The 18565-nt window shown below is 45.2% G+C and overlaps 1 protein-coding gene across 8 annotated transcripts in view; it reads left to right on the forward strand.

The window, feature by feature from the left end:
• WDR37 (WD repeat domain 37) overlaps window positions 1-18565 on the forward strand; it is a 75686-nt gene that overhangs the window by 17889 nt on the left and 39232 nt on the right. For all 8 annotated transcript variants that reach the window (XM_015146329.3, XM_077945292.1, XM_077945291.1 and 5 more), the window contains 5 exon segments: window positions 3800-3896; window positions 5586-5681; window positions 5988-6052; window positions 10695-10830; window positions 13006-13077. In XM_015146329.3, coding sequence (XP_015001815.1) covers window positions 3800-3896; window positions 5586-5681; window positions 5988-6052; window positions 10695-10830; window positions 13006-13077 — 466 coding nt within the window.

Here is an 18565-nt window from a genome sequence, read left to right on the forward strand (position 1 = left end):
TGTCCCGGGACATGAAATTTTAATTTTTAAAACTTTAATTACATTGAAATTTACATAGTCAGATGTGGCAAGTGGCTACCCTATTGGACAGTGTGAGTGAGCAGTCTCAGGTTTTCCTAATTTGTAGGTTCACGTACATTTCTAGCAGTGGAAACCCTGCAGCCCCCTCTGCTGGCATATTCTAGAGTTGTCCCCCACCTGGGGTGAATGTGTTCTCCTCTGGGCCCTGAATGCCCATTCTCCTTTGTGACACAGCACAGGCGGTGACTGCATCTCATGGTAACCCTCACGAAGGTAGCTCAGAGGTCTCCAAGCTGCACGGCCTCGTCCTCTGCCCCACCTTCGGCCTCTGTGTCTCCCACGCTGGCTCCCTAGACGGAGCTCATTTGTTTAATGAGCAGTGATTTGGAGTGGGACCAGCCAGCATGTTCTGTGAGTGGCCAGCGTGAGGTGCTCTGCCTTCCCGCTGCGGTGGGCAGGAGAGAGTGGTGGTGTCTGCTGCACGTGTTTGGCATGGTAGGTGTGAGGGGCGATCTCAGAACGGAGGTGTTTGTTAACGTAGGAGTGGTCTCGTTCTAGACAGTGTAGAGCAATGCCCTTTCAGTTGTTGAGGAGCAGCAACATAGAAGAGAGGGCAGATGAGTCTGAGGGAGACATCGTGTTAGGTTTAACTTTATATGTCTCAGATTTGCCAGTCTGAAGTAGCTTAGAAAGCCAGGTTCCCGCAGGCACGGGAGGTCTGTCATTGCCGAGAGCTGCGACGTCCACGTGCACACAGTGCTGGCTGCAGCCTGAAGAGCTGGCTGCTCCCTGCACGTGTGCCCCGTGGCTTTCAGGTGTGTGTTGGTGTCGATGTGATGAAAGAAATTCATTTAAAAGCTTTGCTGAGTCATAGCAGTGGTGTCTTGAGTTTTGTTAAGTGGTACCGAAAATTCAACAACTCGTTTTAGAGTCCGTGAAATGGAACGGCATAGAAAGGGAGAACTGATGGAAAAGGTTGAAAGTCGTTGTGTAAGCGCGCTCTTCCTGGGCTCAAGTTGCCCTCTAGTGGGAAAGGCCTCATTGTGCTGTGCATTTAGTTTCTTGATTATAAAGTGAGGTTAATGCTGACTTCTCAGCTTACTTTTCCATAGCAATTCCTGTTTTTAAAAAATTATACTTTAAGTTCCGGGGTACATGTGCAGAACATGCAGGTTTGTTACATAGGTATACACGTGCCATGGTGGTTTGCTGCACTCATCAACCCATCACCTACATAAGGTATTTCTCCTAATGCTCTCCCTCCCCCAGCCCCCCACGCCCCGACAGGCCCTGGTGTATGATGTTCCCCTCCCTGTGTCCATGTGTTAGCAGTTACTTTTATATTAATATGCACTTAATATTCAAGTATATATGACATGATGTAATTAGTTGCTGAACAATAAGAGCCTTAAAACATGACGGGTATAGATGAGTAGGGACTGATTCTGTAGGAGGAGATTGCCCTCGTGTAGGAGCCAGAAGGGCTTCTGAGGACGTGATATTCGTGGAGAGGGATATTCACAGAGAGGGAATGGGGCATGTGGAGGCCACAGGGCAGGGAAAATACTAATAGCGATTCTCAGTTCAGTGCAAGCTTATGTTTCGTAGTTACTGGAACTTCTATTTTTTTTTTTTTTTTTTTTTTTTGAGACGGAGCCTTGCTCTGTCATCCAGGCTGGAGAGCAGTAGTGTGACCTCGGCTCACTGCAACCTCTACCTCCCGGGTTTGAGCAATTCTCCTGCCTCAGCCTCCCAAATAGCTGGGATTACAGGCACCTGCCACTCCTGGCTAATTTTTGTATTTTTAGTAGGGAGTTTCACCATGTTGACGGGCTGGTCTCGAACCCCTGACCTCAGGTGATCTGCCCACCTTGGCCTCCCAAAGTGCTGGGGTTATAGGCGTGAGCCACCGTGCCTGGCTGGGACATCCTTTTTGATGGCCTAGTTTTAATTTTGATTGTTACATTTTCCTTCCTTTTTTTTCGTGTTCTTCATTGGTTTTAGAAGGATGTTTAGAGACTATAGTACCAATTCTGTAGATTCAGTATTTAAAGTAGTATATTTATGTGTGTGTGTGTGTGTAGTTTGTGAAGTTTATGTGAGAAATCTGTGATAACTGTAAAACTCACATTGCTAAAATGCTGTCATTTTTCCTTAAAGTTTCTGTCTTTTAAGTTAATCTCAGAAGGGTTTAATAAATATTGTGCATCTTTTTTAAAAGTTTACAACTCTGCAGGGCGTGGTGGCTCACACCTGTAATCCTAGCACTTTGGGAGTCCGAGGCGGGCGGATCACGAGGTCAGGAGAAGGAGACCATCCTGGCTAACACGGTGAAACCCCGTCTCTACTAAAATTACAAAAAATTAGCCGGGTGTGGTGGCAGGCGCCTGTAGTCCCAGCTACTCGGGAGGCTGAGGCAGGAGAATGACGTGAACCCGGGAGAAGGAACTTTCAGTGAGCCAGGGTTGCGCCAGCCTGGGTGACAGAGCGAGACTCCATGTCAAAAAAAAAAAAAAAAAAATTTACAGCTCATCAAAAAAGTTTATGCAATATGTAAATTTGAAAAGTCCCATAGAAAGGTTAAAGATCAGCCAGGCTCAGTGGCTCACGCCTGTAATCCCAGCACTTTGGGAGGCCAAGGCGGGCGAATCACAAGGTCAGGAGATAGAGACCATCCTGGCCAACATGGAGAAACCCCGTCTCTACTAAAACTACAAAAATTAGCTGGGTGTGGTGGCGCGCGCCTATGGTCCCAGCTACTGGGGAGGCTGAGGCAGGAGAATTGCTTGAACCTGGGAGGCGGAGCTTGCAGTGAGTGGAGATCACATCACTGCACTCCAGCCTGGGTGACAGAGCAAGACTCCATCTCCAAAAAAAAAAAAAAAAAAAAGTTAGGTATTAAAACACTATTTTAGAAATATTTGATGAGGATTTTTTTGAAAATTACTCTGGGTGTTGGGAGTAGGGGACACATACCAAATAGTACATAGGCCATGCCCTCAGGGAGGTTGGAGTGGCATGTGGCTGTATCTAGCAGGCTCCTGTTGACTGGTGGGTTCAAGCAGTGAGTGCCTGTGATATGTTTAGTGCCCAGGACCTGCTCACTTGCTGGACCACACTTGACAATGTCGCTCCTTCCCTTCGCCTTCCCAGGGGTGTGGGAAACACACAGGCACGAAGAACGTGGCCCAGGCGGGAAATTAAAAGTTAATGTTTTCACTCACTTAATAGACATTTGGCTCTTTTTTGTGAGATTTTTCTTTTTTTCCTCTTCACAACACTCTTTTAGGTGTTGTGTAGAGTGACGGGAAGAGTGACTGTGCTTTTGCTTGAAGTGCAGTGGGCATGGTGGGAACTCTGCAGAGGTGCCTCTTCTATGAGGGTCTAGCAGATGAAAATACTCATAGGATAGTGTCTGATGGCACTCAGAGACTGTTTATAATAGTTCATTTATGGGAGCTGCCGCCTTTCTCTACAAATTTGGAAGTTTTAAAGTAAGGTAGGTTTATGTCCTCTCTTGAAAGGGAAAAATTGTGTTATTTTGAAGGAGTGTTTGTTTTTAAATCCCGTATCACACTAGGTAGCCATTTATACAATTTGATTCATAGTTTCCTTGGCAGAAATTTGGAAATTTAAACTCTTTAAGCATTTTATGTATAAAAATATGTAATGATACAAAACAAGAGTTTAGAATAAAAGATAATTCACTTTGGAAAAAGTTTAGAGTTATTCATTCATTCATTCATTCATTCATTTTAAACAAAGTCTTCTTCTGCAGGATTCTAAACTGCCTTCCTCGGTTCGCAGTACACTTCTGGAACTGTTTGGTCAAATAGAAAGAGAGTTTGAAAACCTTTATATTGAAAACTTAGAATGTGAGTATCTCCTATTTTAATATATTTTTATAGCTTTACCTATCCATAGAAATCTTTGAAAGTCAAATATATGAATTGACATTCATCACTATATTAGTTTTCTGCTCTGCTGTAGCAAACTTAAACTTATTTTAGTGGCTTAAACTAACACAGATTTGTCATCTTGCAGTTCTGTGGGTCTGGTATGATTCCCACGAGGCCACAGTTGGGTGTTGGCCAAGCTCCAATCCCTCTGGAGGCTCCGGGGAGGAATGTTCCTGCGTGTTTGGATTGTGACAGAATTCAGTTCTTTGCAATTTTAGGATGGAGGTCCGCGTGCTGCACTCCTTGCCTCCTGGCCCCTTCCCTCTTGCTGGAGTCCTGCTTGCTCTCTGACCCGCCCTCTGAAGGATTGGGCTCCAGGATAGTCCAAGCGCATCTCCCACTGCAGAGTCCTTGTGCCTGTGCTGGGTCCTGTTCACAGGTTATGGGCTTAAGGCATGGGCATCTTTGGGGGGTTCATCATCCTGCTTACTGCACTGACCAGTCCAAATTGTGATTTTATAAAAAGCACATGGATCTTGGCCAGGCGCGGTGGCTCACGCCTGTAATCCCAGCACTTTGGGAGGCTGAGGCGGGTGGGTCACGAGGTCGGGAGATCCAGACCATCCTGGCTAACACAGTGAAACCCCATCTCTACTAAAAATACAAAAAATTTAGCTGGGCGTGGTGGCGGGTGCCTGTAGTCCCAGCTACTCAGGAGGCTGAGGCAGGAAAATGGCGTGAACCCAGGAGGTGGAGCTTGCAGTGAGCCGAGATGGCGCCACTGCACTCCAGCCTGGGTGACAGAGCGAGACTCTGTCTCAGAAAACAAAAATAAAAAGTAAAAAATAAAAAATAAGAAATACATGGATCTTATAATTTTCCCTACACCAAGTACACCATAAGTTGAGAAAACATTGATTTACCTTTTTATTAACATACCATCATTTGAAAATTGATGCATATACTATATCTGACTTATTAAAGGCAAATCAAAACAATTTTGAATTAGCTTGGCTTTAATTTTTCTTTCTTTTTTTATTTTGGAAGTAATGACCATATATGCTTAAAAATTTATCAAACAGTGTAAAAAGAAATCTACCATTACCCCTCAAGCCCATCACACTCTTCAAAGGAAGACATTTTCTGCATGTTTTTGCTTTTGGTTCTTTTGGTGGTTAGTCCTGTGGGCACCCACCACCACGCCTGGCTAATTTTTGTATGTTTAGTAGAGAAGGGGTTTTGCCATGTTGGCCAGGCTGGTCTTGAACTCCTGACCTCAAGTGATCTGCCTGCCTCGGCCTCCAAAATTGTTGGGATTACAGGCATGAGCTACTGTGTCCAGCCCAGCATAATGTTTTTAACTGTGCAGAATCAAGCACTATGGAAACTGTTGAAATGCAGGTGCTATCTTTGAGACCCTGATAGCAGTGTCTTCCACAGTGTAGCAAATGTGTGAACTTTTATTTTTGGAATGGTATCTCGAATGATTTCTTTAGTTTTTTGAGAACTCTATCAATTGTGATCTTGCTTATTAGAATATTATTCATGTCTTTGTTTATATAACACTAATATATAACATTTTTTCTGTGTGCAAGTTTTGGAATTGGTGAGTACACTTAAACATAAAAATATATTTTACATTTTTGAAAACTTTTTTCTTCCCAGTACGTAGAGAAATCGACACTCTTAATGAACGTTTAGCTGCTGAAGGACAAGCGATTGATGGAGCAGAGCTGAGTAAGGGCCAACTCAAAACAAAAGGTGAGGTGAATTCCCGTGAAAGTCTTCTCCTGCAGATTATGTATGTAGGACATTTGGAATTTAGTGAAGGACGCTGGCTGGTTTGCGTTTTGCTGTCAGCAAACCTTGAACTATCTAATTCAGGTGTGGGTCTAAGAGAATAAGGAGCTCGGTTCTTGTTCCTGTTCCGCCATGGCTCTGTGTCACCAGGGTCAGACGAGCGCTTCTGGGCCCCCTTTCTTCCTGTGCAAGACACAAGACCCATTTGCAAGGCTGTGAGTCTTTGATTGTGTGATTGTGTTTGATTGTCACTCTCTGTCCCTGCAGCCAGTCACAGCACCAGCCAGCTCTCCCAGAAACTGAAGACCACTTACAAGGCTTCCACCAGCAAGGTATGCAGGCCACTGGCTCTCGAGCCATCATGTGGTGGTTAAGGTGTGCAAATACTTACTTTAAGTCGCATATTTTCCAATTAGAAAGGCATAGTAGAAAAACATAAATGGTTTTAAGGGAAATTTAGTTTTTTAAAGGAATGTCCTGACTGGGCATGGTGGCTCATGCCTGTAATCCCAGTACTTTGGGAGGCCGAGGCGGGCGGATCACTTGAGGTCAGGAGTTTGAGACCAGCTTGGCCAACATGGCGAAACCCTGTCTCTACTAAAAATACAAAAATTACCTGGACGTGGTGGTGGGTGCCTGCAATCCCAGCTACTTGAGAGGCTGAGGCATGAGAATCGCTTAAGCCTGGGAGGTGGAGTGCAGTGAGCTGAGATTACACCACTACACTCTAGCCTGGACAACAGAGTGAGACTCTGTCTCAAAAAAAAAAAAAAAAAAAAAAAAAGAATGTCAGTATGCAGGCATTTACACAGTAGCTTACCCTAGTACCCACAGGGGTTAATATATGATGTTTTAGTAAATATATTGTCTTTAGAGGGAATATATAATTTCTGTTGTTAATTGGCTTAATATAAAGGATCTGAATTTGGAGGAAGCTAATAAATAGGTACAAATTAGTGTAAATTATGTTCTGAGCTAAAGTTACATTTTAGTTCATTATGTTCTTTTCCTCAGTTTCCTAAGTGTGATCAGGAAGTGAAAGTCTGTCTCTGAGACAAATAGGGATGTTCATGGTGTTTTGTATTTTCTTTCTTTTTTTTTTTTTTTTTTTGAGACGGAGTCTGGCTCTGTCACCCAGGCTGGAGTGCAGTGGCGCGATCTCGGCTCACTGCAAGCTCCGCCTCCCGGGTTTACGCCATTCTCCTGCCTCAGCCTCCCGAGTAGCTGGGACTACAGGCGCGCCACCTCGCCCGGCTAGTTTTTTGTATTTTTTAGTAGAGACGGGGTTTCACCGTATTAGCCAGGATGGTCTTGATCTCCTGACCTCGTGATCCGCCCGTCTCGGCCTCCCAAAGTGCTGGGATTACAGGCTTGAGCCACCGCGCCTGGCCTGTATTTTCTTAAAGTATCTCGTGCTGACCTTCTTAAAGTGGCAAAGGTTTAAATGTTTGGAAATTCATTTGTCTATGATGAATTACTACTATCAAGTGATATTTTGAGGTAATTTTGTATGCGTCTGTATTTTGGCATATTTCAAGGATACAAAAGATAAATTGAAATTTTCAGTGATCCTGCTATGATGGTGTAAGTAGTTCTTATTAGCTTTTTATTTTTCCAGTCTGTTTCCTTGAGTTTAAAGTTATTTAGCATGACATCTATAGTAAGATTAACTACAATTAATAGAGCAAATTCAGTCCTTCTGCCATTTGTCCTCATGTGATAGTCTTTGGTAATTCTTTGTTATTCAAAAGAAAATCGGAAATTCCTGGTATTTTCTACTGTACTTTCCTTTGATAATATCTAGAATATAAGTTGCTAATTTATTTTTTTGGCCATGTAATATCTAGCTTATACTTACAAGTTTTGAATTTTTTAATAAATCAACTTGAAGCCTTTTCTTCATAATGAAGTGTGAAATTATGTTCTTCCTCATTTAATTTCTTGTTACATTATCTTGGATTATGTTGCTTTTTCTGGTGTGTAGAGTTGTATGTATACAATGTATGGTCTTGGAATTCCAAAACTTTCTCGTTATTACTGAAGTAGAGGAAGAAATGATTATATAAAGTTGTCGTTTACCATGAGCAGTAAAAAACAAGATTTGGACAAGGGTAAGGATATGTATAGTAATGCTTTGCTTTAAAAAATGTATTAGAGATATTGGCCGGGCACGGTGGCTCAAGCCTGTAATCCCAGCACTTTGGGAGGCCGAGGCGGGCGGATCATGAGGTCAGGAGATCAAGACCATCCTGGCTAACATGGTGAAACCCCGTCTCTACTAAAAATACAAAAAAATTAGCCAGATGTGGTGGCAGGCACCTGTAGTCCCAGCTACTCAGGAGGCTGAGGCAGGTGAATGGCGTGAACCCGGGAGGCGGAGCTTGCAGTGAGCTGAGATCGCACCACTGCACTCCAGCCTGGGCGACAGAGCAAGACTCTGTCTCAAAAAAAAAAAAAAAAAGTATTAGAGATATTTAAAGCCCAGTCATTTTAAGTACTAGAAATTCATCTGAATTTATAAGAAGCATATTACTAATGATCTTCATAGTTTTTGCACACTGCCTATACCCATTGTAAAAAATAACTATGAAAATATAAGACATCTGAAGATTGAAGAAATAATTTGGTAACAATATATTCTGATTTGTACTACAGTGTGGATTCTTGGTACCAAAGCTAAACATGAATGCGACAAGAGAAAGGCTACACAGTCTAGATTTATTACTTTCCCTCCTTCTGACCCAGAGCCATGAAAAGCAAGTAGTGTGCTGGGTGGGATATCAGGAACATGAAAGTGTGTTACGTGAATGCAGAAGAGGTTTTCCCCCCTTCCTTGGTGGCTAATGAGATTTCTGATGCCTACGTGGGAGGGAAGTGAGGCAGTCTAACCTGCAGCCCACTTTAAAGAAACTTATAAAAATCAGAAAGGTCTTTTTCCACAAAGAAAGATACTTATCTTCTCAAAAATATTTACAGACATTTTCACAACAGTGCTTTAGATTGCGCCTCAGTTAAAATGATCTGGGATGACGGGCGTGAGCATCAATTTGCTGCTTCATTCTGCTGCTTTTCTGTTTTGAACGTTCCCTCTAAGTAATTCAGTCTGTTTTGGTGGGTCTCTTGGTAATGACGACTAAGTCAGCATTTTTAAGGAAAAAGAGTTAAGGTAATAGATGGTCAGAGTGTGGTGGGCATTTTGGAAGCAACACATGAGAAAATATTGGAAAACGGCACACGATCTCCTGCATAGCTCCAGCAGCAGTGCAGTCAGAGCCTCCGGAAAGGAGCCACTCTGTTCTTACCCTGGGAATGCAGCAGGTGAAGAATGTAGCTCTAATAGTTTGTTTCTTATAATACTGTTATTAATGTTAGAAGTGGTGAGAGACTTGGAAAATGAAATTTACTACAATATTGTTATTTATGTTAGAAATGGTGAGAGACATGGAAAATGAAATTTACTACAATACTGTTATTAATGTTACAAATGGTGAGAGACGTGGAAAATGAAATTTACTACAATACTGTTATTAATGTTAGAAATGGTGAGAGACGTGGAAAGTGAAATTTACTATTATACTGTTATTTATGTTAGAAATGGTGAGAGACTTGGAAAATGAAATTTACCACAGCTTATTATGGTGGGAGGTTGTGTATGTCCTTTAATTTCACTCCCTGCTAAAATGTTATAATATTATTTAACATCTGAATGACACATTCTCTAAGCAAAAGCATTTCCCATGTGGTGGAGGCATAATTGTGTGGGATTGAATAGGATATAAGTGTTCAGAAAGAAAAGAGGATAGTGATGGGTTTGAGGTTGAACAAGTGCTTTTGCAATTCCTGTGACCAGTTCCAGTAGAAGTTCTTTCTGTTACTGCTGAAAATGTTGGCCTCTTCCTCAGCCTTTTGTGTCATTGTATCCGGCAAGAATAACTCGAGGGTGCAGACCCAAATCGATGTGACAGTGGGTTGTGCTTTCATGGCTTAGGAAGAATGAATTTAGATCTGTTTTTCAGGGCTGTGCCAAATCAGTGTTTAAAGCAAGTTGTGTAATGCCACTGATTTTTGTTTTTCACTTAATTTTTTTGTTTTATTCTGAAAAGTCTACATTATTCTGATTTACTTGACTGCTGGACAGCTGTTTTCTTACCCAAGAAAAATTTAAAAAGCAAACTCTGCAGAAATCGTTGTGTTGTTTTAGTTTCTTCCTCACTCACTTCATATTTTTCCTGACAAGAGGACACGAGAACTGTCTGCTGTGTGTGTCGTCATTCGACACGATGCCTTACTCTGGTCCGTGCTGTGTTTGCGTTGTCTCCTGCTGGGCTGAGCATGTCTGAAAGGCCAGGGGCCCACGGCCACGCTGCTCCACATCCTCATAGCTGGTGCGTGCTCTGAGCGAGCGCCGAGTCTTGGACAAACCGGCACACCTGTTAGTGTCACCTTTTGATTCCTTCCCACCACGGGCTTTTTTCCACTTGATAATATGTGGTTGGTGTAAATTCTCAAAAACAGCGAAATGTGAACATGTACAGCAATCAGTGTCATTAGCTACAGTTAAGGGTTTGTGATGTCCTTCCTGACTTTTTCGTGTCTGAGTGGCTAGCTAACAATTTGTTTTTTTAAGAATTTGGAAATTTTGTCTGATGGTTTGGGTTTGGGGGAGAGTGACCTGAAACACCTGAATCTACCCTTCTGCAGTGAGACCTTCCATGACTGGCTGTCAGACTGAGGTGGGGGAGCCTCCACAGGTTGCCGCGAGAGCTGTACGCGCTCTCTGTGATATGAGCTGAACCCACCACCCTTTCCACACAGGGCGTTTCAGCTCACACTTGTGCTGTGTTCCTTGATGCTTTAACAGTCTTAGTCAGTGATTTGTGCATTTTCCAGGATGTCTTTTTCATTTTCTCTTTCTTGACTTAGAAAAATTTACTTCAGTAAATTGTTTTATAAGACTCCTCATCTCGGTTTCAGATTGTCTCCAGCTTTAAGACCACGACATCACGAGCTGCCTGCCAGCTCGTGAAGGAATACATCGGCCACCGGGACGGCATCTGGGATGTCAGCGTGGCCAGGACACAGCCAGTGGTGCTCGGGACTGCGTCGGCCGGTGAGTTGCACATGGACCTGGCCAGTCTGCGGAAGCATGGCTGTGCCTGGTACCTGAGTGACGGACATTCACTTTTCTGTGACAGAGGAACCCTAGATGCAAACGTGTCCTGGAGGAGTCAGTGGAACCAACACATTAGCCCTTGGTGATGCTTAGTGCTGCGGCCTGCAGTCCTGCATTCCGTGGTCCCGTGGGTGGGTGTCCGACTGCACCCTGCATTCCGTGGTCTCGTGGGAGGGTGTCCGGCTGCACCCTGCATTCTGTGGTCCCATGGATAGATGTGCATCTGCACCCTACATTCCGTGGTCCCGTGGGTGGGTGTCCGGCTGCACCCTGCTTTCCGTGGTCTCGTGGGAGGGTGTCCGGCTGCACCCTGCATTCTGTGGTCCCGTGGATAGATGTGCTTCTGCACCGTCTTTTCCAGGTCCCCGTGGGTAGGGCGTTGCAACTCATAGTGAACCAAGTATCTGAGGAAAAAATACTTGTTTGGAATTGATTTAACTTAAATGTGTTGAGGAATCAGTATTCCAATTATTCGTTTTCTTTTTTTTTTGAGATGGAGTCTTGCTCTGTCACCCAGGCTGGAGTGCAGTGGCGCGATCTCGGCTCACTGCAACCTCCGCCGCCTCCTGGGTTCAAGCAATTCTCCTGCCTCAGCCTCCCGAGTAGCTGGGACTACAGGCACCTGCCACCACGACCGGCTAATTTTTTTGTGTGTGTGTATTTTTAGTAGAGGTGGGGTTTCACCGTGTTAGCCAGGATGGCCTCAATCTTGTGACCTTGTGATCTGCCCGCCTTGGCCTCCCAAAGTGTTGGGATTACAAGCATGAGCCACCGTGCCTGGCCCTCTTTTTCTTTTTCTTTTTTTTTTTTTTTTGAGACGGAGTCTCACCCTGTCACCCAGGCTGGAGTGCAGTGGCCAGATCTCAGCTCACTGCAAGCTCCGCCTCCCAAGTTCACGCCATTCTCCGGCCTCAACCTCCCGAGTAGCTGGGACTACAGGCGCCCGCCACCTTGCCCGGCTAGTTTTTTGTATTTCTTAATAGAGACGGGGTTTCACCGTGTTAGCCAGGATGGTCTCGATCTCCTGACCTCGTGATCCGCCCGTCTCGGCCTCCCAAAGTGCTGGGATTACAGGCTTGAGCCACCGCGCCCGGCCTGCCTGGCCCTCTTTTTCTTATCCATAGCCACGTGTGTTTCTGATTTGTAGATGTATTTGACTTTTTTCCCACAAGTGGAGTACAGCTGAGGGGCAGTGCTGTGGTACTCACTGAAAGTGAACACTACATGGGCACGTCGCCAGCAGTGGAGGCTGATGGCCTCCCCCAGCCGGAGTTTGCCCACAGAGTCACAGGGGCAGAGTGTGGAAAGTGACCCTTTGTTTTCTCTAAAAAAAGATATTTTATGAAAGCTGTCTAAGGTGGTATAATACCCCTTCAGATAAAAATTGCTCATATTAAAAATGGTGCTCATTGAAAATGCCGTCCCAGCTTGTGAGACGTTAATCACTCACTGGACTCTGCTTTTTAGAGGCAGAAGTGAATGTGATAAACCACTTGATAGCAAAGAAAGTTATTGCTTCTCTTTGAAACTGTTTTCATGGATGAGTGCCTTGGATTCTTTGGAAATCATAGTTTAAAGAAAAGAACAGAAGGGTCCTTTCTGATATTTCAGAAATTTCATTTGGCTAATTGGCGCTTATTTCTCAGATTTTTCCGTTAAATCTACTTAAAAAAGTAATGGCTATGGGAGAAGGGCCCGAAGATCCGAAGAAATGCTTATCTCAGCAGTCATAACTGAATTTGGATGCTGTTTGAATTTGAACGCTGGATGTTCTGGAACATTTTAATACTTTAATAAAATAATGAAACTGTGATGGAAACGACCTCTGTCTGTAATTTTCCAGCATGATGCAGCAGCCTGATAGTAAAGTAGGAAATCGAGTCTCTGGTTGTCCATTAGCTGACTTCATGGCCTCAGACAGGTCACAGCTTCTCCCATTTGGGAAATGTTTTCTTTGATCAGTTGAAGTCTACAGAGTAATAGAATCAAAGGTATAAGAGATATCAGTGGTAGTGTAACTTCCCATTTTTAGAGTAGTTGTCTTATTCTTTCATTTGAAAAACTGTAAACTGATGATAGCTAAGTTCCGACTTCTTCATTTCCATCTTGCAGATCACACGGCTTTGCTGTGGAGCATAGAGACAGGGAAGTGCCTAGTCAAGTACGCAGGCCACGTGGGCTCAGGTAAGCACTGCCTAAGGAGTGCCGTAGCCAGAGGCCATTGCCTCCTCCAGTGTGTTTTTAAAATCATGCATGGTAAAGCCCGCTGCTACTTCGTAGGAAGCTTTACTGTTTCGGTTGTCAAGGGACAGTGTGGTTTGTTCAGAGACTGGGATAACTCTGTGTCTTGAGCTTGTATGGGCTCAATAACAGGGAAAAGCTTAACTCCCTAAACAATGTACATATCGTCTTAGTCTACATTTTATTTAATGTATATAAACCATATGTAGGAAATCTTGTAACTGAAATGTGTGCATTATTTATCACAAAGTATCTGTTTTAGAGATTTACTTTTGATGTAGTGATAACTTGGATGTATTCAATAAAGGATACTCCATGAATGTGCTTGCGTGCCTGTAGTTAATGCTGTCCACGTAGTTAATGCTGTCCACGTAGCTCTTTTCTGCCTTTTCTTTTTTTTTTTTTTTTTTTTTTGAGACAGAGTCTCGCTCTGCCGCCCAGGCTGGAGTGCAGTGGCGTGATCTTGGCTCACTGCAAGCTCCGCCTCCCGGGTTCACGCCATTCTCCTGCCTCAGCCTCCCGAGTAGCTGGGACTACAGGCGCCCGCCACCTCGCCCAGCTAGTTTATTTTTTTGTATTTTTTAGTAGAGACGGGGTTTCACTGTGTCAGCCAGGATGGTCTCGATCTCCTGACCTCGTGATCCGCCCGTCTCGGCCTCCCAAAGTGCTGGGATTACAGGCTTGAGCCACCGCGCCCAGCCTTCTGCCTTTTCACTTAGAGCTGTGTGTGTACCAGTTTCCTGACCAGCTTTCGTTTCTGTTTCCTCTCGCACGTGGTATGTGGTTCCTTCCCCCGCAGTGCCCTCTTCACCTGCTCACTCGCCCTCCCTCACACCCTCCACACTGCCAGGCTGAGAGGTGGCATCACCTGTGTGCACAGAGGGACAGGTGTGGGTGGGGCCCGTGGCTCTGCGCACCTGTTTGCCCACCCCCAGGGCCCTGATGAGCTGCAGACCCCTCCCCTCCCCTTTCACAGGACCTCCTCTCCTTCGGCCATTCCTGCTGTCACCGTGTCTTCTCTTTCTTGCCCTGGACTTTTCCTCTTAGCATGTAGACAGGCTGGCACCTTTCCCATGTTTGACGCCCTCCTCCGTGCTGCTTTCTTACCTGTCTTCCTCCCCTGGCATCCCACAGACTGGCTGGGGTGCCACAGTGTCATCTACAGTTTTCTAGCAGTGCCTGGTGTGTGTGTGATCGGTGCTCAAATGTAGAGCAAAATGCTGTTACAGGAACAAGCGCTGTATTTTTTCCTCATTCAAATTTCCTCTTCAGAAACATTAAAAAAATTAAATATATATGCATAGGCTAAAAACTTAAGACTTGAAAGTCGAAATGACTCCTCGATCCCTGGGCTGCAGAATGGATGTTGTGTTAGCAGGCATGAAATAACATTTATCTTGTACATCTCCATCAGAGCTCTTGGGTGAGCAGGTGCATTGTCAATGAGCCAGTTGTATTTTGAAAGTTGTAGGTCTCATTGGTAGGCTTAAAATACTCAGTCAACAATGCTGTCATCAGATGTGCTGTCATCCATGCTTTGTTGTTCCATTTATGGAGGACAGGTAGAGGAGATGTAGCATGATTCTTAAGGGCCCTAGGATTTTTGGAATGGCAAGTGAGCACTGACTTCAGCTGAAAGTCACCAGCCACTTTCTCCCCTAACAACAGTCAGCCTGTCCCTTGAAGTTTCAAAGGCATGGATGTCTCCTCTCTAGCTATGAAAGTACTAGACGGCATATTCTTCCAATATAAGGCTGTTTGTTTGCATTCAAAACCTGTTGTTAGAGTAACCATCTTCACCAGTGAGCTCAGCTGGATCTTCTGGAGAACTTGCAGCTTCTCCGTCAGCACTTGCTGCTTCACTTTGTACTTACATGTTGTGGAGACGGCATCTTAAACCTCATAAACAACTCTGCCAGCTTCCAGCTTTTCTTCGCAGCTCCATCACCTCTCTCATCCCTCATGGAATTGAAGAGAGCCAGGGCCCTGCTCTGGATTAGGCTTCAGCAGAAGGGAATGTTGCGGCTGGTTTAATCAATCCCAACCACTCCAACTTCCTGTGTATTGGCGTGCTTATCATTTGTGTGTTCACTGGAATAGTGCTTTTACTTTCCTTCAAGAACTTTTCCTTTGCATTCAGAACTTGGCTGTCTGGTGCAAGATGCCCAGCTTTCAGCCTGTCTCAGCTTTTGACTTGCCTTCCTCACTAAGCTTAATCATTTATAGCTTTTGATTTAAAGGGAGCGATGTGCAACTCTTCCTTTCATTGGAATACTTAGAGGCCATTGTAGGGTTATGAATTGGCCTAATTTTAGTATTGTTTTGTCTCAGGGAGTAGAGAGGCCTGAGCAGAGGGAGAGATGAGAGAAAGGCTGGTTGGTGGAGCAGTCGTAACTCCCACAACATTTATTGAGTAAGTTTGTGGTCTTATGTGGGTGTGGTTTGTGCCCCCCCCCAAAATGACAATGGTATCATCAGAGATCACAGGTCACTATTAACAGATACAATAATTATGCAAAAATCGAAGGTCAAGGTGCTCGCAAAAATAAATTAAAAAAATGAAAAAGTTGGAAATACTGCAAGAATTACCAACATGTGTCACAGAGACATGATGTGAACACATGCTGTTGGGAAAATGGTGGCAATTAGGTCTTCGACACAGGGTTGCCACAAACCCTCAATTTGTAAAAAATCCAATACCTACAAAGCACAATAAAGTGAAGGGTAATAAAACGGGGTATGCCTGCATCCACACACAGGCGAGTACATACACGCATAGTCATTTCTGTTCTCTAGAGAGGATTTAATTTTCCCCTGGCCAGCAGATAGAGTGGATGGCAAACCTTGATTGACTTAAGGGTTGGTGGCCGGTGGGTTTCAGGCTTTAGGGGCTGTGCTGTTCTTCTCGCTCTCCCTTGTTCTAAGGGAGTTGTCCTTCAAGGATGTGCCTTCACAGGCCCCGAGCTTTAGTTTCATCTGCCGGTACTCTCTGTGTTAGCTCTCAGAGGCTGCTTTCTGCTTGGTGTCCACCCTCATGCCCAGTTTAGGTGCTGTCAGTGCCTGGGGGAGGCGAGCAGCTGGCCTGCTCCTTCTGGGCTGCCTCTCCTGAGGGATCCAGCCTCAGCTCCCGTCGCAGCCCCTCACCTCTGGACTGCACCCTCGCTCCGGCTGGTCTCTGTGCCTTGAGGGAGTGCGTCAGGTAGGGGGGCCTCCAGTGCTTCCCTCTGGGGCCTCTGGGCTTCCGCGATGACTTAAAGCCTTTTGTTTATTTTTTGCTGTTTATCTGCAGCTTTTATAATTAATCCCAGTAGGAGTTTGAGTGGATCCATAGAGGCTGCCTTGTCCCAGCAGGAAGAAGTCTCTTGCTGTTTTTGTACCTGGCTTGTTTTTTGTTGGCTTTCCATTCTTCACGCAGGTTAATTTGACCTTCCTGTGTTCACCCACTCACCGTCACCATCTGCTCTTCTGGCCTCCAGTATTTGGTGTCTGTTTCTTCGCTCATCGTCTCTTTAGTTCTTTCTTTGTGGGTCTGTGCCTGTTTCTTCCAGGATGCCTCCTGCATTTAGAGAGGTGTCAGAGGGGAGAAGACGCCTGTGTTTCCGGCACGCTGTCGGGTTGCGTGTGTGCCTCCTCTTCCTCCTGGGGACTTGTGTTTGTGTTTTTCCACTAGGGGATTTTTTTGTTTTTTTTGAGACGGAGTCTCACTCTGTCACCCAGGCCGGAGTGCAGTAGTACGATCTCCGTTCACTGCAACCTCCGCCTCCCATGTTGAAACGATTCTCCTGCTTCAGCCTCCCGAGTGGCTGGGATTACAGGTGTCCGCCACCATGCCTGGCTAAATTTTGTATTTTTTTAAAATTTATTTTTAATTAATTTATTTTTTGAGACAGAGTCTCGCTCTGTCGCCAGGCTGGAGTGCGGTGGTGGGATCTCAGCTCACCGCAACTTCCGCATCCCGGGTTCAAATGATTCTCCTGCTTCAGCCTCCCGAGTAGCTGGGGCTACAGGCACGTGCCACTACACCCAGCTAAGTTTTGTATTTTTAGTAGAGATGGGGTTTCACCATGTTGGCCAGGCTGGTCTTGAACTTCCAACCTCAGGCGATCCGCCCGCCTCAGTCTCCCAAAGTGCTGGGATTACAGGCGTGAGCCACTGTGCCTGGCCTGGGATGTTTTGATCTCTTAAGTTGACCTAACTAAAGGGAGTGGTGGGGCTGGTGGGAGTTGAGCCAGTACAACTCTACAAGGAGGTGGTTTGACCCTGAATCACACTCTGCCTCTTTCCTCTTGGGTCCTCTGAGCAAAATGCCCAGGGGCAGACTCACCCTTCTGTCCCCCAGGAGGGAAAAACCAGTGAGGGTCCCAGTTTTGCTGTGTCTGCGCCTCTCAGAGGCAGAGGTGACGCTGGTGGTAGAGGTTGTTGTCCCCTTTGTTCTTCTCTCTTTAGATTTCAGCTTAAATTTTATGACAGTTAAATGTGCATGTGATGGAAAGAGCCAGTGTCTTAGACACTGGATGAAGGGTAGCCGTGACTGGCATCCCCATTTCTGCTCCCCTCATGGCTGCTGTGGATTGGGTCAGGTGCCCATGGGTTCTGCTGCCACGCCTTTAAATCATGGCTCACAGTGCTGCCCTGGCCTTCTTGCTCCAGCCCGCCTGTTGACCGTCCACTGTGGAAGGTGACCGGGGGTGATTGAGCTCTCTCGAGGACCTCATTACACCAGGCGTGGTTTCCATCCTCACCCCAACATGATTCTGTGCCGATTTTGTAAGATCTGGGGTCAGTTTTCACATTATTATGCCTGTGTGAGCAGTGCTGTGAAGAAGCTGCCTCCACAGCTCCCGTCACCATGTGCCTGCCCTCCGCCTCCTTCTGTGGCGCGGTGTCTTCCACCCACTCCTCACGGTGGCCCACCTTCATTTGTGATGAGCTGAAGGTTGGGAGAGACATAATAAAGTGAAAATTGATCATCGATCTTACCAGAATTTCTCATCGAAATTGGAAGCGTTAATACTATTTATTAGTGGTTCTAGGGATAATTTGGTTTTAGCTCCATTGAGTGCTTAAGTTTATTGCTTGTAAGTGTACAGAGTTTCCACCAGTGGCTTTTGCCACAGTTGTCTGTGTTTTAATATTAATAATGAGGCTATCTTCTAGCATTTTTCATTTAGTTACTTAGAAAAATATAATTCTAATGGTATAGCTAGCAACATTTTGTTAAGGAGATCACCTTTTCAGATTTGGTAAAATTTCCTGTATGTTCTATGGTAGGGACGTGCATTTTCTTTACAAGGGATGGAAATAAGGGTTGGTGTCCCCACAGTGACATGAGTCAGCTCTTTGCTCTGCTGACTGGTGCCGACTGACGTAGCTCACCCCATCCCAATCCCTGTCGTTTGCTTCGGGAAGATCCCAGGTGGGCAGTGTGGGC

The sequence above is a fragment of the Macaca mulatta genome, chromosome 9 (assembly GCF_049350105.2).
Source record: "Macaca mulatta isolate MMU2019108-1 chromosome 9, T2T-MMU8v2.0, whole genome shotgun sequence".
Lineage (NCBI taxonomy): Eukaryota > Metazoa > Chordata > Mammalia > Primates > Cercopithecidae > Macaca > Macaca mulatta.